This window comes from Enhydra lutris, unplaced genomic scaffold, assembly GCF_002288905.1.
Source record: "Enhydra lutris kenyoni isolate GAN:26980312 unplaced genomic scaffold, ASM228890v2 scaffoldscaffold22, whole genome shotgun sequence".
NCBI classification, from domain to species: Eukaryota; Metazoa; Chordata; class Mammalia; order Carnivora; family Mustelidae; genus Enhydra; species Enhydra lutris.
The window spans coordinates 35,708,932-35,735,233 of NW_019154106.1; the positions used below are offsets into that span (position 1 = coordinate 35,708,932).

The window sequence follows — 26,302 nt, forward strand, 5'->3', positions numbered from 1 at the left end:
CACTAGCTATACTATATGCTCAATATTGTGCTATAAATTTAGCATTTATACATTTTAGTTTATTAGGGTCATTGTTTTGTATTGTTAGCTCTGTTTCAAAAGGAATAATCACAGTCTCCAGTTTAATTTTCTCAGTATCTCGTATGTGCATTGAAAAACTGGCAGAAGCCAGGATTTACAATCGATTTGTTGAATTCCAAATTCTGTGCTCTTAACACATGTTCGTGGAACTGAGTATCTAACATTTAGTTGCAGAGTCCAACACAGGTTTCCGGGACAGTGATGATAAAGGGAGAGTCCAGCATATCAGAGCACCCACCTAAGGGAACTTGATAATGCCTAAAAAGGACCATGGGAAAGAAGCATAAGCCTGTAACTGAAAAAGCATTATTAGCTTCTCTCTACATGTACATGATACTGTATAAACAGAATGGATTAGCATTTAACCCTATCTTTTAGAAGTTGGTTTTAATACATTGGAAATAAGTGAATGTTAGGTGATTTTTATCGCTTACTACATTTTACTGACAAATTTACATTTATTGGGATACAAATAAATTGCTAATTTTATTTTAGATTTACTATTAATTTTGATTTATATCATCTGTTGGGGTCGATTCCATGTTAAAACATGTTAACCCCCTAGGGCCTGCCTGGACCTACTTAGCCATAGTGACTAGGGAGTACCGACCCACTCAGGACTTGTGGGAAGTTAACAAATGGATTGAAGATATCCACCCGATGGTGCCTAACCCCTATACTCTACTCTCCCTCCTGAGCCCCGAGAGAACCATGTATACTGTCTTAGATCTCAAGAATACAAGAGAGTCTCAGCCCCTCTTTGCTTTTGAGTGGTCCAACCCACAGAAAGTGTTCCAAGGCCAGCTCACCTGGACAAGAACAAACGCCTGAGTGACGGGGTATCAGGCCCTCCTCCTCAAGGAACCGAAAGTGACTTTCCGGTCCCCGGCGGTGCTAAGTCCAGCCATGTTGCTGCCAGAGGAGCTGACTGACCACAGTACTTGCTAATAGCCGCTGAGAACTATAAGTCATGCTTGCGGGGGGACAAGCCACTTATGTAGGCTTTGATCTCCAAGAAGGAGTGCGTTCACTGTCTGAGTCCAGGAAACAGGTAACCAACCGATACCCCCGCCCCACCCACAAAACTGCGGGGAGGTCCTAAACCAGGTCACAGGAATAAGGCCAGATCTCAGAGACACTCCCCTCCCAGATGTGGAGATGACTTTGTTCACGGATGGGGGTAGCTACATGGCAGATGAAAAGAGGTATGCGGGGGCTGCAATGGTTTCTCCTGAGCAGGAACTCTGAAAAGCAGCCCTGCCACACATCTCTAGGAACAACAGGTATGTCTTTGCTACTCTCCATATACATGGGGCTATTTATAAAGAAAGGGGCCTATTAATAGCAGAAAAAAAAAATTAAAAACAAACAAAAAAATAATACTGGCTCTCCTCCAGACTATTTGGGACCCGAAAGAAGTGGCCACTATGCATTGCCCGGGACACCAAAAGGGGACTGATCTGGTTTCAAAAGAAAACCAGTTAGCAGATCAAACAGCAAAGCAAGCAGCCAGAAAAACGACTCAAGAACTGGTTACACTCCCGGCTCCAGCCCCACCAGAAAAACCAGATTATTCAGAGGAAGATTTAAAATATTTACAAAAATGGACTAAATTAGACTATAAAGGGGACTGGGCTAAGACCAGGACAAAAAAGTTAATTCTTCCTCGAAGACTTAAAAAAAAAAGAAAAATTAGTAAACCAAATACATCAGGGTACTCATTTAGGGACACGGAAACTTAAAAAACTCATGGGCAAGCAATTTCAGGTATCTAAATTAGGGCATATGGCTCAGGATATAGTTAATAGATGTGCTCAATGTCAGGCAGTAAAAGCGGAAAAACTAGGATGGAAAAAGAAAAAGAGAAAGAGGTAAAAAACCAGGAGTTTATTGGGAAGTGGATTTTACAAAAATAAAATAAAATAATATGTTAGTTTTTGTAGATACCTCTTCAGACTGAGTAAAAACTTTTTCTGCCAAGCATGGAATGGCAGAAATAGTAGCCAAAAACTACTAAAAAAATAATTCCTAGGTTTGGGTTGCCTCTCACGATCAGGTCAGACAACGGCCCAGCATTTGTGAGTTCAGTCTCACGGGCATTGGCCAAGGCCATGGGCACTGATTGAAAACTACACTGTGCCTACTGGCTCCAGAGTTCTGGACAGGTAGAGAGAATGAGCCAGACTCTTAAAGAAACCTTGACAGAGTTAATTCTGAAAACTGGCGGAGGACAGATGGATCTCCTTCCCTTCGCCCTCCTTAGGGCGCGATGTACAGCCTACTTAAACAAGGTTACCCCATTTAAAATAATGTTCGGGAGACCCCCTCCACTCTGCTCATTGCTACAAAAGGTTACCTAACAAAAATGACTGATCAGTCTGTATTCCAGTCACTACAGGCACTACCGTCTGTCTTTTTTTTTTTTTTTTTTTTGCCAGAGAGAGAGAGAGAGGGAGAGAGAGCAAGCACAGGCAGGCCGAGTGGCAGCAGAGGCAGAGGGAGAAGCAGGCCCCCTGCAGAGCAAGGAGCCTGATGTGGGACTCAATCCCAGGATGCTGGGATCACGACCTGAGCCGAAGGCAGCTGCTCAACCAACTGAGCCACCCAGGCGTCTCCTGTCTGTCTTAAAAAGATCTCACACAGGGATCCGAGCTGCCTATACTGAGATGGAAACGGAGGTAAAACCACATCCTTACCAACCCAAAGACTTGGTTTGGATACACCGCCACTGAGTTAAAAACTTGAAGTCTCATTGGAAGGGACTGTTTACTGTCATCCTATAGAGGACCCGAGGGATTCCAACATCTTACTGCAGAAATAAAACGGACAAAACCTGCGGTTCCCATCCTAATTCCAGCACTAACTGATTCTTTAAAAAGTCAAAGAATTGACTAATCTCGAAAGAAAAGGGGGGGATGTTGGGGTCGATTCCATGTTAAAACATGTTAACCCCCTAGGGCCTGCCTGGACCTACTTAGCCATAGTGACTCCATGTTGCCTAGGTAGACATTTTGGTGTTTAATAAATGCCTCAACAGTTATTGATATCAGTTCCAGGTACTGTTACTAAAACACACACATAAAACAAGGCCATTTTGTTTATATCAGTTCCAGGTAACTATTACTAAAACACATACCTAAAACAAGGCCATTTTGTTGTTTAATAAATGCCTCAACAGTTACTAGTATCGGTTCCAGGTAACCGTTACTAAAACACACAGGTAGGAGACATCCAATCAGCCAAAGCCACATATGTAGATGTCTGCAATTGTGCCCTATAAAAATTAGCCTGTAAGACCAAGGGGCATCGCTCTCTTCAAAGGCGGCCCTGGCCGGTCAGTCTGACTTCTAATGCTTGGCATAGAATAAAGCTTTACATAACTTTCACTTTGTCTCAGCCTCATTTCCCTGGCCAGTCAGTCTAACTTCTAATGCTTGGCATAGAATAAGGCTTTGCGTAACTTTGTCTCAGTCTCGTTCCTTTGATAACGGACCCAACAATCTTTGGCTATATTTACTCTTCTAAATTCATTTTTCTATATTTTCTTTGAAGCAATACCTCATTTTATTGGATCTCATGTTTCCTAACTTCATCTCTCTTGAGATATTTTTTTTCCCCAGAGGACTGGGGGAAAAAGTAGGGTACCAACAGGTGTGCTACAGAGGGAATTTCAAAATCGGAATTAGCGCAAATGATGGGTGTTCATCTTTTCTGATGGCTGGAAAAGATTCCATTGTATACATGTACAGCATCTTCTTTATCCATTCATCTGTTGAAGGACATTGGGAAATGGGTTGAGGTGGGGAATGGAGTAACAGGATGATGGATACTAAAGAGGGCACATGTTGTGATGAGTACTGGGTGTTACATGAAACTCATGAATCATTGAACTCTACATCAAAAACTAATGATGTACTATACAGTGGCTAACTGAACATAATAATAATAAAAAAAAAAGAAATAAACTGGAAAAAGGGTATATGTGTCAGGTACAGACAAGGTTTGCCAAGACATTTGTCTAGAGGGACAGGAAGCTTCCTCAGAGTCAGAAAGAGCCTAACTTTCACTGATGAACTAAAGGCCATTGGGTAGCATCCCCTCTGAACTGTCCTTCATCTACATCAAAATTTATCCATAACTTCCTTCATCTTAACCAACTTTTCTTCCAAGTTGTTATGTCCCTTCCTGTTCTCCACATTCAACTCTTTACCTAGTGATCATATTCATATCCCTTGGAGTTTCTTCTACGTCTTAAAATTTAATGTAGGTCTCTAAATTTTGTCTTCATTATCTTTATTCCTTCTCCCCTTTCTCTTTTACCAAAAATGTACTCAATCTCCTTCCATTCTGTTAAGGGGCTCCCCCATCCATTTGTTCACTTTCCTCCTCTTCACAACTTATTTAAAAGAACCAACTCATTTTCTCATACTTCCACACAAATTCCTCCAATTTTTTTATCCTTTGCATTTTTCAAATCCATCCCCTCCTCTCTTTTCCCACCACCATGGTCTCACCATCTCTCCCCAAGAAGATACTTTTAATCTCCTAAAAATTTTGTTTGCTTGTATCATCTTGTCCTCCTAATCATTCTCTCTGTTTTGCCTCAGGTGTACATTGCTTTATTGCACTTAGCAGATACTGTGTTTTTTACAAACGGAGGTCTGTGGCAACCCCACATCAAGCAGGTCTCTCAGTGCCACTTTTCTGACAGCGTCTTCAAGTCCCTGTGTCACATTTTGGTAATTCTCAAAATATTTTAAAACTTTTTGTAATTATTGTATTTGTAATGGTGATCTGTAGTCCATGATTATGACTTGCTAAGAGCCCAGATAATGGCTAGCATGAGTTGTTTCTGATGGCTAGCATTTTTTAGTAATATTTTTATGTGGGTGGGGTTATTCAGAATATTTTGAAGTGAATACCTGTCAGAGTTTGCATTTATTCAGTATTTTTGCTTTCCAAAAAAATGCAAAGACCTTAAAATGTTTTAATTCTGACCACCCTCTCACTATTTACAAGCTATTATGACATTGTTTTAGGACAATAATGACCACTGCTTTTTTTATTACATTAAAATCATTACAAGTACAGATTAATAGACTGACAGTGGTTTTAGCTCAGCCTATTGAAGATCTTATTCTACTACTTTCTAGCTTCCATCATTGCTGTTGAAAAGTCAGGTGTTGGCCTAATTGTAATTACATTCTGGGTAATTATTATTCCATTTTTTATAATGTGTCTGCTTGCTTTTGAAGTTTTTTATCTTTTGATTATTTTTTGCAAGAGAGTATTTTTTAAATTAAGGTATATATTTTTTAAAGATATAATGCTATTACATATTTAATAGACTACAATATAGTGTGAATATAAATTTTATATATGCTGGGAAACAAATGCATTTGGCTCACTCTATTGCAGTGGTCTGGAACCACACCCATAGCATCTCCGAGGTATGTCTGTACTGAAATTATCTTCCTAAAATTGTAATTTTTTTCAGGTTTCTCTTGCTTAAAAAAAAACTTTTAGTAGATTGCCGGTGGCTGCAAGATATAAGAATAATGAATGAATAATTCGTGGAGAGGAAAAGAAGCACTATTGATGTAAAATGATCAAAACAAGTTGATGGAATTCCTTATATGCTTTTCTACTGCAAGGATAATAAGGAAATATCCCTTGCAGATGGAGTTTTTAGGATCAAGAATTATATTGCATCTAAAGAGAAAAGAAAAAATGGACAATATTTTCTTTTTTTTTTTTTTTAAGATTTTCTTTGTTTATTTGACAGACAGAGATTACAGAGCAGAGAGCCCAATGTGGGGCTCGATCCCAGGACCCTGAGATCATGACCTGAGCCGAAGGCGGAGGCTTTAACCCACTGAACCACCCAGGCGCCCCTGGACAATAATTTCTAATGTCTAAAATAAAATGTCCCTTGCACTGATAATCAATGGAGGGGATGGGACACTGAGGTAAGTCTTACCTATGAATAGCCAAGTGGTAACTAGGAAGGTAATCTAAAATGCCTTTGAAATAACTCAGTCTCTGTTATATTGGAGGCACCATGAAACTTATTGCTATTTGGTGGGTGTCTAAAAATGTTCATGAAAATATAGGAAAGGAAAATGGAACCAATCTTATGGTTCACCTCCTGTGGGTCCCAACAGCTTGTGTGGCAACACAGGGAGTGATAGGGACCAGGCAGCACAGCTTCCTGAAGCCTCTGCTCACGATATGGTCTCCAGCATGGGGCCCCTACAGTCCCTGCCACCAGGAAGCACTGGAGGGTAGGCTCTGCCAAAGGGGCAGTGAAGTAGAAGCCCAGGGGGAGATGAGCAGGGAGCTTGTCATCTAAATCTGCTCCTGCAAAAGTGGAAAGGAAGCCAGAAAACGCGGCAGGAAATAATTAATCTTCAGACAAAAGGAAAAAGGGGGGCAAAGGAAAAACAGGAGAAAATGTCTAACCCAGAAACTAAAGATAATTTACCTGCAGAAAATGGAGAAATTACAAACAAGGAAGGTCCAGCCTCTGATGAAGCAGGAGAGGAAAAAAAAAAAAAAACCCGAGTCTGACTACATCATAACCATGTCTTACGGATGGTGCCTGTCTCTCTTCTTACACAATCCAGAGGAATATTTTTATCAACTATTTTGTAGATGTAAATCTTCTAGTAGCTCCAGAAACATTTTTAAGAAGGAGGGAATCCTGCCTCATCCCATTTTTTAAGTCTAAATGGTTTTTTTTTTAAGAGGCAAAACCATTTGCTGGTTGTTTATTTTTGATACAACCAGAAAATAGTAGGATATTGAATATGGGAGGTTTTGATTGTCTTGATTATCATTCCACAGATGGGGAAGTAGTTTTATATCCTATAATACACAGCACACTGGATGGCAATTTGGAGCCACGGTCCTTTTTATTATGCCTTGAACATTTTAAATTACTTCTCTTCTCATCTTCCTTTTAGTAGAACTGTTTTCTAAGGAAAACCATTCCTTTGACCTTGGCTCTCCCTATCAGAACTTCATGTACTCCGTAGCATCTTTGGTCGTGGTAGTTCAGTTTACCTTATAACTTTGATCATGTGCTGAGTATGTGGTGTAGATGATATTGTGAGTTAGGGGGATTTATGACACAACAGCTTATCAACATTTGAAAGTATTTGCACTTGATAGCCTCTTAAGAAAAACGTTTGCCTCCAAATTTAAGCTGGAAAGTCACTGGAATAACTGCTTAGAAAAGAATTACAACCGCATACCTTCTAAATATTTTGGTACACACATTAATCATGTACAAATTGAAACATCTGTGTATTGGTCCTCAAGACAACCATTAAAATCTTAATTATGAAAGAAAATAAAAATAAAATGGAACCTGCTAGCCATTCTTTTATGAAAAAGAAGATTTTCAGTAGTGAGGTTTTCTCTGAATATTAACATGACTTCCGAGACTTACCTAAAATAACATTTCGACCAATAATATTTTGTTCTTATTTTAATTTTAGGACGATTGAATGAATTATGTCTTCCTGTTGTTAACAACTATCTCTGGAAGAACTTTATAAAGATACTCAACTAGCCAATTTCTTTTTTAAGAGTTTATTTATTTGACAGACAGAAATCTCAAGTAGGCAGAGATGCAGACAGAGAGAGAAAGGGGGAAGCAGACTCCCCGCTGAGCAGAGAGCCTGATGTGGGGCTCAATTCCAGGACCCTGGGATCATGACCTGAGCTGAAGGCAGAGGCTTACCCCACTGAGCCACCCAGGCACCCCTGAACTAGTCAATTTCTCTGAATAATATTCTTATTATGTAACTATCAAGGATCAAGAATAAATGAAAGCTAATGAGAATTTGGTTTCAGACTATTCCAAGATACAAACCTGCACACCAGTACTAAAAAATATACCTCAAAGGTTCCTTGTGGGTTCAATTTTCATATTTACAGATCAAATATGTATCTTATAATTTTATAATATAATTTTACAAGGGGGTGCCTGGGTGGCTCAGTCGTTAAGCGTCTTCCTTCAGCTCAGGTCATGATGATCCCAGGATCCTGGGATCGAGCCCCGCATTGGGCTCCCTGCTCAAAGAGAAGACTGCTTCTCTCTCTCTCTCACTCCCCCTGCTTGTGTTCCCTCTCTCACTCTCTCTGTCAAATAAAATCTTAAAGTATATATATATATATATATAATTTTACAAATATTATGTACATCTATATTATGCATATTCATAAGATAACATGTTTTTTATTTTAAACTGAATTTTTATTTTTAATAAAATATTTAAATTTTATTTGATTACTCATTATTTTATTTTAAATTTCTAATTTAAATTTATTTTTAATTTTTAAATTAAATTAAATTTTATTTTATTTATAATTTTATATATTATGTTATATATTAAATTTATATTATATTTATGAATTTAAATTAAATTTAATTTAAATTTTAATATTTATTTATTATTTATATTATTATTAATTATTTAATAAAATAAAAATATTTTAAGTATTTTTAACTGAAACTTAGCTTCATTGCCACATACATGCCATGTCTGCTGCAAAGTAATCAAAGAAACTCTTAAGACCTCCTAGGACCAAAAATGCAATCCAAACAAAATTCCGTAGTTGTAACGTTATATTTTACGAAAATTTTTAAACTTATGTGTTCATGTTTATCCTTACAATAACCCTGGATATAAAGATACAAAACATATTATGGAGCATGAAGAATGCCAATAGTTGGTAGACGTGAAAGCTGGCCAAATAGTGAGCTAATGACCGACAACTGGTAGAAAACCAGATCTGAGCTAGTTGAGAATCTCTGAGGCCTAAAACCTCTGAGCTAGTTGAGAAATCTTCTCTTCTCTAGGGAAGTGGGGGAAAAGGGCAGGCTTAATTCTCAGACTCCTTTCCCATTCTTAGAGTAAGGATCTTAATAGTTCTCAACCTTGAATATAAATTAGAATAATCCGGGAGTTTTGAATAATCCCCCCAAACTAGCCTGCTCTTCAGGTGGATTGTATCAGAATTGTGAGTGTTGAACACTCCGGTGTGAGTGAAACCTGCAGGGATTAAAAATGCAGCCTAGGTTGAGACCTTTTGGTCTATGATGATTCCAGGTGCACTGCTTTGAGAGTTCCTGGAAATAGCATTGCAACAGATTTTTGGCAGAAGAGATGGAAACCCAAATCCACTTTGCTTTAAACAGCCGGGCACCAAGCAGAATGCAATTTTCGCTTGGATGCCTTTAAGCTCCTGAATAGGTCACTGTTGACTGCTGCCCTAGAATGACTTTGACATTTTTAACAAACCAGAAAAAAATAAAACAAAACATAAAAAACAAAAAAAAAACCCAAATCATCCTTGTCCAATTAAGTAGATACCACAGTTGTGACCTTTACCAATGTAAACTAGAGCTAAATCCAAGACAGTGAGTTGCATGGAAAGAAAAAGAGAGAAGATAGAAGATGGTCACCGCCTGGGGTGAGGATGAAATTCCGAATTTTCATAACACAATTTCTTCATTGTTTATCAGCATTACTTATCTGGATTGCTTTTCCTTTCTGCTGTCTTTCAGTGTTCTTCTTTCCTCATGGCATTTACTATTGTGATCACTGACATTAAAGGTACTGTGAGAATCCATCCATACTATTATGCTAAAAAACTATAGTTATACTCACTTGGATAGATATATTGTATACTCACATATCAACAATAAAACAAGGCACACAGTTTTTGTTTTAATGTAATGTTTTATACTAAAAAGTCTTCTTTAAATCTTCTCAAAGTGTTATCCCAGTTTCCGGATATAATACTTATTTCCTATTTTTATTGTTTCTCAGTGTCAGACACTAATACATACAGTGAATGATGTATGTGGATTTTTTTTTTACTAATTCTTCACATGAGCTCTGTAGGGTTGGTGCTTTTATTGTCTCTATCTTATATATACAGAGATTAGTCCCAGAGAAGTAATTTGATCCAGGTTTCAAAGTTAGAAAATTGCAGACAACGGATTTTCACTTGGTCAGTCTGACTTATGAATCTTAGTTTTCTCTTTAAAAAAACAATTTTCTGGGGTGCCTGGGTGGCTCAATGGGTTTAGCTTCTGCCTTCGGCTCAGGTCATGATCCCAGGGTCCTGGGATCGAGTCCTGCATTGGGCTCTCTGCTCAGCGGGGAGCCTGCTTCCTCCTCTCTCTCTGTCTGTCTCTCTGCCTACTTGTGATCTGTCTGTCAAATAAGCGAATAAAATCTTTAAAAAATAAAAATAAAAAAACAATTTGCCTTATATTTATGTTCATTATACAAAGTTTTTTGGATGTTGATGAAACGTACAGCCTAATTACATAGGCAGAAGTCCCGCTGTGCCCTCAAGGGTCTTGGCTGGAACACGTGGGCCAGAAGCATAAGCCTTGGGATGCCTGGGTGGCTCAGTTGGTTAAGTGTCTGCTTTCAGCTCAGGTCATGATCCTAGGGTCCCAGGATGGAGTCCTGCATGGGGCTCCCTGCTCATCAGGGAGTCTGCTCCTCCCTCTCCCTCTGCCTGTTCCCCCTCCTGTTTGAACTTTCTCTCTCAAATAAATAAATGAAAAAAAAAAAAAAAAAAAGGAAACATGAGCCTTTTCTCCCTTTGAAGGTCTCTGTCTGATGTGGTAACTGGTGGGTTTGGGACCAGGAAGGAGATGACCCTGTGATGGGGAGGTGAGAACAACCCAGCAACCCAGGAACCCCCCTGAGGCACATGACCTTGGAGGCCTGGTGCTGGCAGTGCCACCTATTCATCCCTGCCCAGCCCTATGGAGGGACCATGGCTGAGGGGAAACTGTCCTGTGGAGACATCAGCTCTGAGAAGGGAGGAGAGAGGAAAGGAGGAGGTGGGAACTGTCTTTGACTACTGTGCCCCGGCCAGAGTCTGGCCTTTTTTGCATCTTCTTTAACTTTCCCAGAAACACTCATAGGTAAATATCATCACCCTAATGTAAAGTGAATCCTATCTCTTAAGCAGCATATCATGCAGCTGTAAACACCAATGACATTACTATATTAATAATTCATATTTTTTACCTAAAAGTAGATCTCTGGGTAATAGGCTGCCTGTTCTTCCGCCTACATTTATATATTTTCTAAATTATATAAAGTCACATCTATATTTTATAATAAAATGAATGTAATTAAGGAAAGCAGTATAATGGATATATAAACATTGTTAGTTTTTTTCAGAACACGCCATTAATTAAGCAAGCAGTTTTTACAACTAGTTGTTTTGCCTTTTCTCAGCACTTACTGTTCATCTAGCTCTACCACACAAGCAGAAGACAAAAACCAATGAGTATGTTGATCACATATTGTTTGTATATCATGATGCTCAGTAAGCCTATCTTAAAGGTTTAACACACGTACACACATGCCACACTCATACATACAGAGGGGTGTGCTATTCACTAACTTAGGGGGTTGGGAGGATCCTGATTTGTAGTGTTTGTCAGTTTCTATGGTATAAATACTACCAATTTCAATCTATCAAGGTGATATTATTGAATACGAATTGGAAAGAGAGATCAGTAGCACAGCATCGCATAATATTTCCAGAGCTTGGGTCCAAAAGACATATTATAATATCCTCAAGAACAGAGATAATAGCATGATGCAGTAGTTTTGGTATTTACCACATTTGCTTTTAGTAAATTTTACTTGATTGTAAGTGTATGTAATTAATATTTAATAAGGGCTGTGTTTACCAGTTTTCAGTATAAATTCTGAAAACTTAATACTCAGTTTCTTTTTTTCTTAAAGATTTATTTATTTAGTTTAGAGAGAAAGAGAGAGGCAAGCAGGGGGAGGGGCAGAGGGAGAGGAGGAGAATCTTAAGCAGACTCCCCACTGAGCTCAGAGCTCCACATGGGGCTCGATCTATCATGAGATCATGACCTGAGCAGAAACCAAGAAAAGGACGCCCAACCACCTGAACAACTCAGCCCTCCGCCCACACCCCCCACACCCCCCCCCCAGTCAGCTTTTTTTTTTTTTTTTTTAAGATTTTTATTTATTTGACAAAGAGAGATCACAAGAAGGCAGAGAGGCAAGCAGAGAGAGAAAGAGGAGGAAGCAGGCTCCCTTCCGAGCAGAGAGCCCAATGCGGGACTCGATCCCAGAACCCTGAGATCATGACCTGAGCTGAAGGCAGAGGCTTAACCCACTGAGCCACCCAGGCGCCGCCCAGTCAGCTTTTAAAAGCAGATACCAGCCATGGAGTATTCACCGTTCTAAGTTTACACAATGACATGCATATTCGGTTGTTTTGTACTGGTAAAATAGCATGAAAAAGTCATGGTTCTCAGTCCAAATGTATAGCAAAGAGAAGATCTCAACAAAAGCCAAGAGATGCACTTTTATCATAAACATTCCATCAATTAGACTACACATAAAACCATACTGAATACCATATGGTATTTCTCTTCTCCGGGGTCCTTTGTGGCCCTCATCTCTTTTCATGCTACACTGTCCTGTCACGTCTTTTAATCTACTTCCAACATTTAATCACTAGCCATGGTGATGATGCCAAATCCTTTATCTCCACTTTATCTCCGGGTGTCTTCCCTGAATTCCAGATTCAAATGTTTAATCACCTCTGGGATATAGACACTTGACTGTATGAGAGACCTCTAACACTTAGCATGTTGAAAAACAAACCAATCTTGGTTCTCCTCTTGCCTTCTGCATCATAGTGAAAAAATCAATCACTGAATATTCTTCTTTACTTCCTACCTTCATGCCTCCCACTTAACCCCCACATCATAGCAGTGCTAAGCCCCCATGACATCTTGAACCCTGTTTCCATTTCTGTACCATAGATCGGATTACCATCATCTCCTACATGGTTCAGGGAAACAGACTGTCACTGGTTTGCTAGATTCCACTCTAGATAGGAAGTATTTTATGCAAATGCAAATAAGAGTTCCTGGCTTCTACCTTTGCTCTTTACCTCTCTGTTGGAATGAAATTTTCTACATAATAAATATATACTCTCATAACAAAGACATCATCTCATGTGCCCTTGGATCCAGGTCTCTTTAGTCTTTATCTTCAATCAAAGCTATTTGGAATATGAAATTCCAAATACAAAAAAAAAAAAAAAAAAAAAAAAGTTCTGATTTACCACACAACTCTTGCATTTTTTTCTCTTGTTTTCTTTTTACAGGGAATTCAATCAGTGTCCAAAAGGTCGTGTGATTTCAAACTTGCATCCCACTGATGAGCATGGTCCTAGCATACAGGCGGAAAACAATTTATTTGAATACTAAGCACTTAATGAGCATTCAATAATATATATTTTCTAACTTCTAAATAAGGAAAATATCCAATAAGAGGGACAATGCTATGGATTGAGCATCTGTATCATCTAAAATTCCTATGTTAAAGCGCTAGCTCTCAGTATGAAGCTATTAGGAGCTGGGCTTTCTGGAGGTAATTAGGTTTAGATTAAGTCATGATGATGGGGCCCTCATGGTGGGATTCTTGCTCTCCTATAAAAAATATAAAGAGAGAGATCTCCTTCCAGTCACACATATCTAAAAAAGACCAAGTGAGCACTCAGCCAAAGGCTGTGTACCTTCCAGGGAGAGGGCCCTCATCAAGAACTAAATCTGGGAGCACCTTGACCTTGGGTTTCACAGCCTCCAAACTGGGAGAAATGAGTGTCTGTTGTTTAAGTGGCCTAGTCTATGGCATTTTGTTATAAGAGCCCAAACTGACCAAAACAGAAATACGGCAAGTATCATTTCAAATGAATTCTGCAGAAACATCATTCTGGGCAGTGAATCATGGGAACAAACCAAGGAGCTAAGCACAGCCGTCTCCTTTAAGGAGAGAGGAGCATGCGGCCATCATTATACTCATGGTATGACCAGGAGCTGTGAGGGATAAACACTGTGCTGTCAGAGCCCTGAGAATAGAAAAAGAACTTGGAGGGTAGGAAAGAATTCACTCAAATTAGAAAGAAGCAACATAACAACATGGAGACTATGATGAAGGAAGGGAGGCTGACGGACCTGACTGCGGGTCCTTAGCAGAAACTTCAGCTGTAGGACTCGAAGGTCATACAAGAAGCATCCTCCAGAATCAATAAAAACAGGTAGAGGTTCCCAGGGGCACCTGAGTGGCTCAGTCAGTTCAGTGACTCTTGATTCAGCTCAGGTCATGATCTCAGGGTCATGAGATGGAGCCCTGCATCCAGGCTCTGCGTTCAGCAGGGGAGTCTGCTTGAGATTCTCTCTCTCTCTCTCCCTCTGCTCCTACCCCTTCTCACACACTCTCTCTCCCTCTCAAATAAATAATTTTTTTTTTAAAAAGTAAAGGTTACCAATATATAAATTAAGTTTTTGTCAGTAGACTCTTATAATGTTGAACTCCCCGCCTAGGTAAAACTGTGGCTATTAAAATCCACAATGAAGGGCGCCTGGGTGGCTCAGTTGGTTAAGCTGCTGCCTTTGGCTCAGGTCGTGATCCCTGGGTCGTGGGATCGAGTCCCGCATCAGGCTCCTTGCTCAGTAGGGAGGCTGCTTCTCTCTCTGCCTCAGCCTGCTTGTGCTCTCTCTCTCTCTCTCTCTAATAAATAAATAAAATCTTAAAAAAAAAATCCACAGTGAAATATACACAAATGTGTGTGTTATATACATACACACATATTTAATGTAATAATGTGTGTATGTATGTATGTATGCATGTATACACATATACATTTACACATATGAACAACACAATGAAAATTTTGACTGCATACCAAACCTTCTTTAGGAAAAATAGAATGACATTATAGGGGGCGGAGCATGGTATGTGGGTATTTTGTCTTTCTTCCAGATGTGAGTTGAAAATTGCTTACTTGGCTGTGTTTCAGGGATTTCAGGGAAAACCATTCAAGAGTTGAAGATTTAAGAAACCAAATGAAGGGGTGCCTGGGTGGCTCAGTCATTAAGTGTCTGTCTATGGCTCAGGTCATGATCCCATTGTCCTGGGATCGAGCCCTGCATTGGGCTCCCTGCTCAGTGGGGATCCTACTTCTCCCTCTCCTTTTTCCCCTACTTGTGTTCCCTCTCTCACTATTGTCTCTCTCTCTCTCTCAAATAAATGAATAAATAAAATCTTAAAAAAAAAAATGAAAGTAGATGAGACCAATAGTAATCTAATGAAAACAGGGGGAGTTATCAGTTGTAATGTTCATGCCACAACAACACTCTAACAGGGGCTTGAGGAAACTGAGGCACAGGGAGGGTAAGAGATGTGATCCCCTCACAGCTATGGGCAGACATATCATGTCACTGCAGCTGTAATTAGCCAACTCTGAAGGTGTACCCATTAAATGTCCTCATTTAAAAGTTCCTTTTTTCATGCACAGAGAAAAAAAGATTCCGTGATGGAAGGGTCTCTCTTACTCACACCCCACATCACATCACATTATCCAGGATTTTAAAAATGTTTTCTGAAGCGCCGGCATACAGCCGAAACCCCAAGTATACATAAAATACAATTTCCACCACTAATGAAAAGATAAAGAATGCAGGCAAATCATAAACACTAGAGAAGCTTTTAATGCTAATCCATAAAATAGAATGCTCTATAGTACATCAACTGAGATTTATTGAACTTTATCTTAAACAATTGGATTTTTCTGTTATTGCTTTCTGAGAAATGAGCAATTTCTAAACCAGCCTCACCTAAATGCTTCCTACATTTTTCTCTGATAAGCAAAGGGAAATAATAAATATTTATTATTTATTTCAAGGACAGGACATACATTTATTCATAGGAAATCCATTAAAGTAACAATCAGTAATCCCTCCACCAGGGTCATCAAGAGCCCAGTTTTAATTGGGCCTAAACAAACATATTTTGAGTTGGAGATAGGTGTCCTGCGTGCCCCTAGAATTACAAAGTGCTTTGCCCAAAGTCATCAGACTTAATAAGGCTGAACCTTTGCTCCTCTCTTAGACCAAAACTAAGGAGGCAGGGTGTGGCTTCCCGGCGGGCGCGTGACACTGTGTGAGAAGCTTGGCATTTTACCAGTGACCAGTGTCAATGGATTTCTTCATGACTTTTTCTAAACATAACAAATACATTATTATGCAACTTTCTTCCCTGCCTTTGGTAAAGCAAACAAACCCTTTAGACCTAGAGTTTCCAAAGAGGCAGGAGGAAAAAATAAAGGAGAAAAATACTGGCCTAAACATTTCTAGAGATCTTAGGTACAGAGTATAAAGAGAGTAAGATCAAATGAAAATATATATATATTTTAAGTGACTTTTGACAGTGAAACATGAGATTATACAGACTAAATCTGTGCAGTTCATACCTTGATTAGTCATCAGTAAAAACACATTACATTTTTTTTTCCTCTTGGTTTTGACTCTGAAAATAGTATTTCTCTAAACTGCCGTTTGTGCACAGATGCACAAATTTGTTTTATTCCAGTGTAGGGAATCAGAATAAGCAGTAAGGAAGTCCCACAGTAGTGTATCACTGGGTAACTGCGTCAGTGGTTCTCAGGTGCTTCTGGGCCCACCATTGTTAGAGTTTGCAGCAGACGTGGGACTGGCATCCGGAACACTCACTTTAACAGCCAGTGGTCCTAAGGCAAGAGAGCCAGCACTTTCAAATATACTGCACGAAGCTACACTTTCTTCAGTAACTATTTCAGAGTGTCTGGGTTTATTTAAACGTAGAGCCAGTAAATGGAAGGTTCTGATGACTGAAGCACAGAATGACAAAACTCCCCACTGCCCGGTCTAATGTAGAAAGGTGGTGGGAATTGAGGAAGTTTTGCTTGATTCACCTGGTCTCAGAATCTCTTAGGAAGCTTTTGTTTGTTTTTTTATTTTTTTTAAGGATTTTATTTATTTATTTGACAGAGGTCACAAGTAGTCAGAGAGGCAGGCAGAAAGACAGATAGAGGAGGAAGCAGGTTCCCTGAAGAGCAGAGAACCCGATGTGGGGCTCGATCCCAGGACCCTGGGATCATGACCTGAGCCAAAAGCAAAGGCTTAACCCACTGAGCCTCCCAGGTGCACCTCTTAGGGCGCTTTTAAAAACTACTAATGACTTAGAGCCCAATCAGAAAGAATTTAATAGGTTTGAGGTGAGTCCCAAGTGTCAGGATTTTCTTAAAGTATCCTGAGAGAGTCACATATGCAGGAAATGTTGAAAACTGTGGCCTTAAGTTTTTAAAAAAGTATCCACTTTTGTAAGGATGACCGTTATACCCTAGGAGAAAGTATTTTCCATGTTGAAACCTCTGGTATATACTGGTATGTAATAGAAGATGCTTTCTTTAATTAATTATAAAACAAAGCTATCGTTATTATTAAAATAGGATTAGTAATATAATCGTATTAAATTATATGATAAGATTCTATTATTAAGTCATGATGATTATAAATTGAAATAGTACTATTAAAATGTTATTTTAAAATAATTTTAGATTATTTTAGAATAATAATTATTATTCTTGTAATTAGGCAATTCTGGTTAACACGCAGCTGGCTCTCTAAAACAAATGTTGGGGCGCCTGGGTGGCTCAGTGGGTTAATCCTCTGCTCTTGGCTCAGGTCATGATCTCAGGGTCCTGGGATGGAGTCCCGCATTGGGCTCTCTGTTCAACAGGGAGCCTGTTTCCCTCTCTCTCTGCCTGCCTCTCTGCTTACTTGTGATCTCTCTCTCTCCATCAAATAAATAAATAAAATCTTTAAAAAAAATTAAAAAACAAAACAAAAATAAAACAAACATTGTTGTCCAATGTTCTCTAAGTGACAACGGATACTTTACAAAGGGTTAGTGCCTTCCATTTACTTCCTAATCTTTCAATGAATTTGGTGTCTTACTCTGTCCACTCTGATGATCATGTAGAATGGAGTATAAAGACAGTGCTTTACTTGCTTCTACTTTCAAAGCATGACTGAAGTGTACCTGGAATTTTGAACTTGCATCAGGAATCACAGGGCTAACTGTCCCAGGTAGAAGTGGCAGCTGAGTTGGACTTGGCCTCATTAGACTCAAAGGAGGAGCCTGATTACGGAACACGGTGGACAGGCAGAGATGCACAGTCTCCTTCATTGCCTTCAGCTGTGAGTCCTACGGAAAAGAGAGAGGACAACTTTTACATGTGGTTCCGATTGTTCTTTCTTTGATTTGATTCTCCCCATCCTCCCAGGCTACACTCATTACCCCCACAAATACCTACCAGTTTTCAAATGTTAACTTCCTAACTTCTAAATTCCACTCTGACACACTCACTGTTTAAGGCACACTCAGTCTATTTTTAGGAGCTACTGTGTCTCATGATATATTTTGAACACCAAAATTCAGAGATATATGTTACTTGATGTGATTTCAGTTGTGATAGTTTGTTGGCAAGGACAGGTCCTCTAGGGTCACTTTGTAGACAACGTCTGTAGAAACCTGCCATCTTTCTCTTGGCGTCCATCTCTTTTATTACAAACCATTCCCCTGGCAATGTAGGGCCCTGTGTTTCTCAGATTAGCCTGCAGCACCACTCAGTTTGCCCATAGATTGGAAAAAAATCAACTTTGTTTCTAATAAAACACTTATTTCCTGTGGGCCTTGTTGAGTGGTAGGAGTTAATCCGATGTGGTTGTAAATTATAATATTTACACTTTCTTATTATTGCATAGGATTTCACAATATTTCAAGCTCTTTCACATGCAAGAAATAATTTTATGCTAACATCTGTGGGACTGGCATCATTATTACTATTTTACTCTGAAGAAAGGAAAGTTCAAGGTTTTCAGACTGCTTTTTTTCCCTGGTTTATAATCACAAGGCAGACTGAACTGATATAGACAACAACCATCTGTAACTCCCATCTTACCACCAGATTCCACTGCTGAAATATTTTTATTTTTTAATTTTTTTTAAAGGGAGGGTTTTTCTTTTAAAGATTTTATTTATTTATTTATTTATTTATTTATTAATGTTAGACAGAGAGAGAGAGACAGAATGAGCACAGGCAGGGGGAGTGGCAGGCAGAGGGAGAAGCAGGCTCCCCACTGAGCAAGAAGCCCGATGTGGGACTCAGAGCCAAAGGTTCATTGTTAACTGACTAAGCCACACAGATATCCCTAAAAATATTTTTAAATGCTGATAAAGTAAATAATTAATAATAATAATAATACAAAGCTGAGTACAAACGACAGAGAGATCTCCAGTGCCAAAATGGAAAGACATATAAATTTTAGGAAAGCTTATGGTAACTCAGGGGAAATGAAGGGCATGGATGTAGACCCAAATAAGGAAATGTCACATAATCATCCATTTCCAGACAGGAGATGTGGTCTTTGCGGCAACAGAGAGGAAGAGATTAGTTACTAGGGCCAAGATCCCTGGACAAGCTAGCACATGTGGAATGTACCCTTTCAGGGTACCCATGGATCAGTGAAGCATCAAAGTCTGTTGTCCAACTTTTGAGGTGGTATTCTTCCAACCAAACCACTATCTTTTATATTCTATGCCAGGAGCACACCTTCATATAGCATCTGCTCCTATTTCCAGTCTCCTGAAGAGTCGCGACTATGACTTGGATCCTTCCCAAGGTCTACCTCTGAGCTTTCCACTCATATGTGATATGTGATAAGATTTATCTTTAAGACGAGAGAGAATGTCTTTCTAGAAGAGCAGCAGTTTAAGAAATCTATTTGGTCCAGGCCAGAGGTGAAAGAAACAAAACAAAACAAAAGCAGCAGGTAGAGCAGCAACTGGGATATGTAAGAAATAGAACCGACGTGTATTTTCTTCTCATCAATATTGTCCCGACAGGTTGTCTAAGATGACATAAACATCTGATAAGAACTAGGCTGGAGGAATGTCGTTAAGTGGGCAGGACAGGACCAAGCTGGGCCAAGCTGAATGATGATCTTTTACTCAACATGGTCTCTTGGATCGGCTTGTCTGAGCTCCTTTTTGTCCTTCCTCCACCCCATTACGTTCAATCCTATATGTGTGTCCTTTATAGAATCTGTCTCTAATTTTTAATTTATATGGATATATACATAGGTGCAGATTGTCTATTCTGTTCAGAACTGTGTATTTAGCACGGAACATGATCCCTGACACATTAGAAGGGACTCACCAGAAAGGTTTCTGAATCAATGACTTAAACACGTGGGTGAAAATGCTGCTTCTACTTATTAGGGAAGCAAAGTGATAAGCTTTATCAATGACAAGAAATTAAATAATAGTTCAGATTTCTCTTCCTAGTGGTGCTTTGTTATAACCGTGGTTAACTCTCCTCTCACCATGGAATAGAACATTGTGTGCTGGGCCAGGAGTGAAAGATTCCAGGGGGCACTGAACAATTTAAATTTGTTTTCTGTCTCACATGTTATATTGAGACAATGGAAATAGAGTTAATGCAACAGAGTCAGGCAAGTCTGGGCCCAGATTCAAAGTTGATGTGGCTTTGAAATGTAGGCTTTGAAATGAGACAATCATCTCAGATAATGCAGGAAATCATGCTGGCTATTTTCTTCACTATATTTATATCTTGGCTCCTCTAAATACATGATGTGTATAAAAGTTGTATCTATAACAGGCTTACAGTATATATTGGCAAAAGGAACAAATTTCTGAGTAATGCCTGAACTTGGATGTGAAAATAAATAAAGAACTGTATCAAGTTAATAGCTTCGAACATCGGTTTTCAGGAAATGCTGTTCCGGGGAGACACATTTTCCAATGGAACAATACATGAAGATGCGCATGTATGTGATATTTTAAATTATCTGAATTTGATCATCACGTTTGTTCCCAGGGGTCTCCTGACATGGTCAGGATCATCTCAGGTCACAGAATCAACATCACATAGACATAACTTCCAACTCCCCGACGTTTCACAGCTATGGGGGTAAGCCATCTTTGCTCTTCTGTTCCAACTGATTCCTAACCTCTTAGCTCCTGATTTTATTTCTTTATTGGGCCACAAGCATACGACTTGGCCTCCTACCTTAGATTCTGCCTCCGTTCCTTGATTACACTATAGACTTTTCCCGCCAGAGATCACGGATTGCTCTGAGCCACCTTGCCCTACTTTGCTCAGCTTTCTACCGCAAAAACAGCTCTCTAGTTAGTCTCTCTGACTTAATATCACCTTTTACTGACACTACTCAGACTTGGCTTGACCCATTTCCATAAGCAGGACGCAGACGATGATTTTACACCACGACGTCATTATATTTTCATTTATATTGCTGGCTGTAGTTGTAGCCTGTTTCAGAAATGCAGGTTACTGTTCACTTTGAGGTTCACCGTCACCAGGTGTCACCTAATGAAATACGGTATAAACTGTAGAAGATATACTTTGTCCAAAGTCTTACAACCTGGTCCGTCCTAGGGTCAGTCTTGGTTTTGCCCTGCTTTTCTCCTTCTTGCAAAACCACTTTTTTCACTTGCTTTGCCACATAATAGTAAAATGCAAACATGTTTAGGAAGAACCTGATTAGCTCAACCTCTTTTTATTTGCAGCCCATCAAAGATTGCAAATGGATTTGCATCTTAGAGCCTTTACACTTGCTGTTTCCTGTCCTATAAACTCCTTCTCCATATATCTGATAGAAAACGTCCACCTAAAATTTATCTCTCAGCTCACATTTTTTTTTTAAATTTTAAATTCAATTTAATTAATGTATACTGTATTATTAGTTTCAGGGGTAGAATTTAGTGATTCATCCGTTGCATATAACACCCAGTGTCAGATCACATCTTACCTTCTTGGAAAGACAGTCCCTCAAGGCCCTTTCAAGGAACACTCCTTCCTTAAAGTCTCTGTCACTTTTCTCACTTTAAGTCCTAGGTAGTCTTGTTGTTGCAAATTACATTATTGTTTCTGTGTTCAGTGTTTTATTTATTTCCATTACGATGTCATTTCTTTGAGGGCCAATGCCTTTCTTGCAGCACCACCAGTTTCTAACTATTTCAAACAAACAGTTTCAAACAAATGTTTGTTGAATGAATAAATAAAACAAACTCTCCAGAGGACATAGGGTGGTGGTGTTTTACATGAGAAAATATGAAATGTTTCTCATTTTATTCTGTATAATGCATAAGTAAAGTATTATTTCAGACATTAAAACACTAGTGCTCGGGGCACCTGGGTGGCTCAGTCAGTTAAGTGACCAACTCTTGGTTTTGGCTCAGGTCGTGGTCTCCTGGGTTGTGAGATTGAGCCCTGCATGGGGCTCTGTGCTCAGTGGGGAGTCTGCTTGAAGATTCTCCCCTCACTTGCGATGTCTCTCAAATAAATAAATAAATTTTTAAAAGATAAATAAATTACTAATGCTTTTGCTATATAACACATAAAGCTTATTAAAATTATTGTGTACATATATGATCCTAACATGTGGGAGATTTAGAAGGTAATTTTTCATGTGTCTGTAGGTAAGTACTTATCTCAGAAAAATGTGCTTCTTTCCTGGGAACAAGATATAGCTTGCAAAGACAACTGTGCCCCTACTTTCTCATCTCCTGACAGATGTAAGTTCATATGATATTATTTGTCTCTTTCTCTGAATTCATTTCCATAAAGATGTGAGGTCATCAGAGAGATCTTGGTGAACATCGGCTGCTGGCTTTGGAAAGACCATGAAGGGCTGTGAATCTAAAGGCTTTCCCCTTAACTTTTATATCTGCCATGAAATCAGCTCTATGAATCCTGTACGGTCATTTTGAGATCTTTTTAAATTTTTTTAAAAGATTTTACTTATTTATTTGACAGAGAGAGAAAGAAAACAAGAAGGGGGAGCAGCAGAGGGAGAGGGAGAAGCAGGCTCCCTGATGAGCAGAGAGCCCGATGTGGGGCTCTATCCAAGACCCTGAGATTATGACCTGAGCTGAAGGCAGACGCTGCGCTGACTGAGCCACCCCGGCACCCTTATTTTGATAGTTTTGATTCTTGGTTTAGGTTGTCTCCAGGTCCCTTGTATACAGGATAAATGGCACATTCATTAATTCATGAAGTTAGATCTTAATTTATGTATTCAGTCAATAGCTACCCACAATGCTCCTGTTATATGTCAGACACATATGGCAAAACAGGTTCTTGTTCTTCTGCTACTTAGTCCTGGGAATATGTGCAGGTTGACTAACATTTGTCACTTTTTTTTTTTTTTTAAAGATTTTACTTCTTTACTTATTTTTTGAGAGAGAGAGCAAGCACACAAGAGCAGGGGGAGGAGCAGAGAGAGAGTGAGGGGGAGAAGATCTCAAGCAAACTCCAAGCAGAGCCGAATCATACAACTTCTGAGATCACGACTGAGCTGAGACCAAGAGTCAGATGCTTAACTGACTGACCCATCCAGGCGCCCCTCACACGCACCATCTTTAATATGGATGTAAATAATGCATGCTTTCCTGGGCAAAATGTTGTGACAGTCAGATGTAACAGAATTTTCTTTTTAATATGAAAGTTTGAGAGAGAGATTTCTATACTACAAAGCTGTTTTTACATTCCAGTAGCTGAGGCTGCCTATAATTCATAAGATATTGCCAAATAAATAATTGATTGTTTGGAAAACCAAGGTTGATTCTTAGATCATGAGATTATTTTTGTTTATGTTGTGATAGTAAACTGAAACTTCTTTCATTAAACATGTCACAAGAACCAAGTTAGAGTATGAAGATGATTTCATAATATTTATGAGGTATTTGAGGTTATTTGAAGCCTCGATATAACATTCTTAGGAGCTAGGCACCTGAAGAGAGTAAAAAAGTCTCATATAAAGATGATGGAGAGAGGTAGAAAGCAATTTCATTAAACTGTAGTTTTTATCCATTTTGAAGTGAGCTAGCATTTCTACCTGCCTTTATGACTACAGTTTATGAGCCTCATACATATGGTACAAGAGATTTGTTGAAACTGACCTCTAGTAATATGAAATGCTTTATAGTTTACTGTAGCAAAAGAACGACAAGATCCTGAAGGTTAAAGAGAAAAATTGTTAACACTGACAGGCAGTCTCTACAATCTCATTCATTGATGTTAATAATCACTATGCTTCCCGAGGGCTTTCCCTGTGCCAAGAGATCTTAGTACTTTACTTTTTTGGATGCACACAGTTTTCTCACCACCCTTATAAAGTAAGTTTTGTTAGTATTCCATTTTGCAGTGATGCACAAAGAGTTTGAGGAATTTGAACATGGTCATTCAGTGGAAGAGTGACTGAAGAAAGGCAGACTGATTCTGGAAACACTGCTACATAGAGCCTCTCATGCTAAATCCAGACTGTAGCACAGTGTGGGTGAGGCACACCTAGGTGGGGAGTGAATAGAGACGGAGTGGAGAAAAGCCCAGAACGGGTAAGACAAAGGAGAAAAAAACTATGTTAACCTGGAGTTCTGTGATTCAGACCAAATTATAATTTGCCCATTTAGTATTATGCGACTACACCAGTTTGTACAACCCACAAGTACATAAAATGCATTCATTCTCTGTGTTTCTGGAACCTTCTGACTCCACAAGCAATTATTTCATAATTTTGGGTGCCCAACAAAATGTGAGAGGTGTGGATCTCCAGACCATGTATCATACCTGTTTTCTGTTTCCCAGAGATCCTACCACATGGTGATCACATGAATGGCATTTCAAACCTAGTTAGCCATTTTGAACCTGACTAAGTGGATTATCTGAAGTCAGATGAGGGAAAAGATTAAATGCAAGGAAGAAAATTCCACAGTCAGGGTTGCTAAAAAAATCAGAGGAGACTGGGCTACCTCGGGATCACAGGAATCCCATTCTTTCTAGGATTTAAAGCAACTTGTAGAGATTGTGGTAGGGGTATTAGAGAAAGGATTAAAAAAACAAAAACAAAAACAAAACAAAGAACCGATGGTCTAGTTGAATTTTAGGATTTATATGTATCTCTGATTTTCTGATTCTCCCAACTCTATAAAGAGTCTTGTCCCTTTTTAAAAAGTAATATTATGTAGTATAAGTTGGATATAGTCAGAGAGTAACATAAATTAGTATAAACTTCTTTTTTATAAGTTAAAAAATCTTATAAAGCTGGAATCTTGGTAAGATGAATTATGCGTGGCCTACTCTACCAAATGGCAAGCAGCCTTCCTTAAAACTACCTTAAATAGTTGGAAAAATATAAAATAAGACAATCACAATGGAACAGAGTTCTTAAAACATCATTTAAGAACATTTCATTTAAATGTTCATTTAAAACATTTGTCCCAAAGATCTAAACCTTAAGAAAGAATATCATCAGAATTCACAAAATGACCTTACTAATTAGTTATTGCAACACTTTCTAGATATCCTGTTTGAAAAGTTATTTATGTTAGCTATGATGCGGTTTCGATCATATGTCCTAATGAAAATGCCTACGTGAGACCCAAGTCTCTGGGAAGTAGAATTTTAGCCTGGTCCTTCACAACTACGGTATAGCAAGGAGATACCATAAGAACTCCAAAATGAATCAACCTGAAATATTCCATCTCCTCTTTCCTGTATCAAAACACCCAGGGGCGCCTGGGTGGCTCAGTGGGTTAAGCCTGCCTTCAGCTCAGGTCATGATCCCAGAGTTCTGGGATTGAGCCCCGCATTGGGCTCTCTGCTCACCGGGGAGCATGCTTCCCCCTCTCTCTCTGCCTGCTTCTCTGCCTACTTGAGATCTCTCTCTGTCAAATAAATAAATAAAATCTTAAAAAAAAAAAAAAAAACAACAAAAAGCACCCATAGTTTAAACTGGTGGTTAGGAAGCAACTTCTTTTCTTTACACATCTGCTATATGTATACAATAAAGTATTGCAAAGCAAGTCTATAATCATATTACTTGCTTATTTTTTTTTAAATAAAATGGTTGCTATGTTGTGACCACAAAAATGGAAAGCTCTTAACAGCAGATAGCACACTTTCTTCATTTTCTAAAATAACATTTTGAAAAATATAGGGCATATAGAGAAGAAAATAACAATTATAAAAAATATCAGGTAAATATCAATCTGAATTAAATGTTAAAAAGCATCATGTTTATTACATATTATATATTTGTTATATATGATATTTATTATACTTTTATAAAATACATGATAACATGCATATATATATTGGTAATATATATACATATTACATATACCTAATGTATATATACAATGTATATACTATATGATGCATGTATCTAATGTACACAAAATATCTATATGTGTGTGTATAA

At 38.7% G+C, this 26,302-nt stretch overlaps 1 protein-coding gene across 1 annotated transcript in view; it reads right to left on the reverse strand.

The window, feature by feature from the left end:
- LOC111149780 (leucine zipper protein 2) overlaps positions 1-26,302 on the reverse strand; it is a 251,071-nt gene that overhangs the window by 47,012 nt on the left and 177,757 nt on the right. Inside the window, exon 8 of the mRNA XM_022507043.1 lies at positions 18,039-18,203. Coding sequence (XP_022362751.1) covers positions 18,039-18,203 — 165 coding nt within the window. The remainder of the gene's footprint in view (positions 1-18,038; positions 18,204-26,302) is intronic.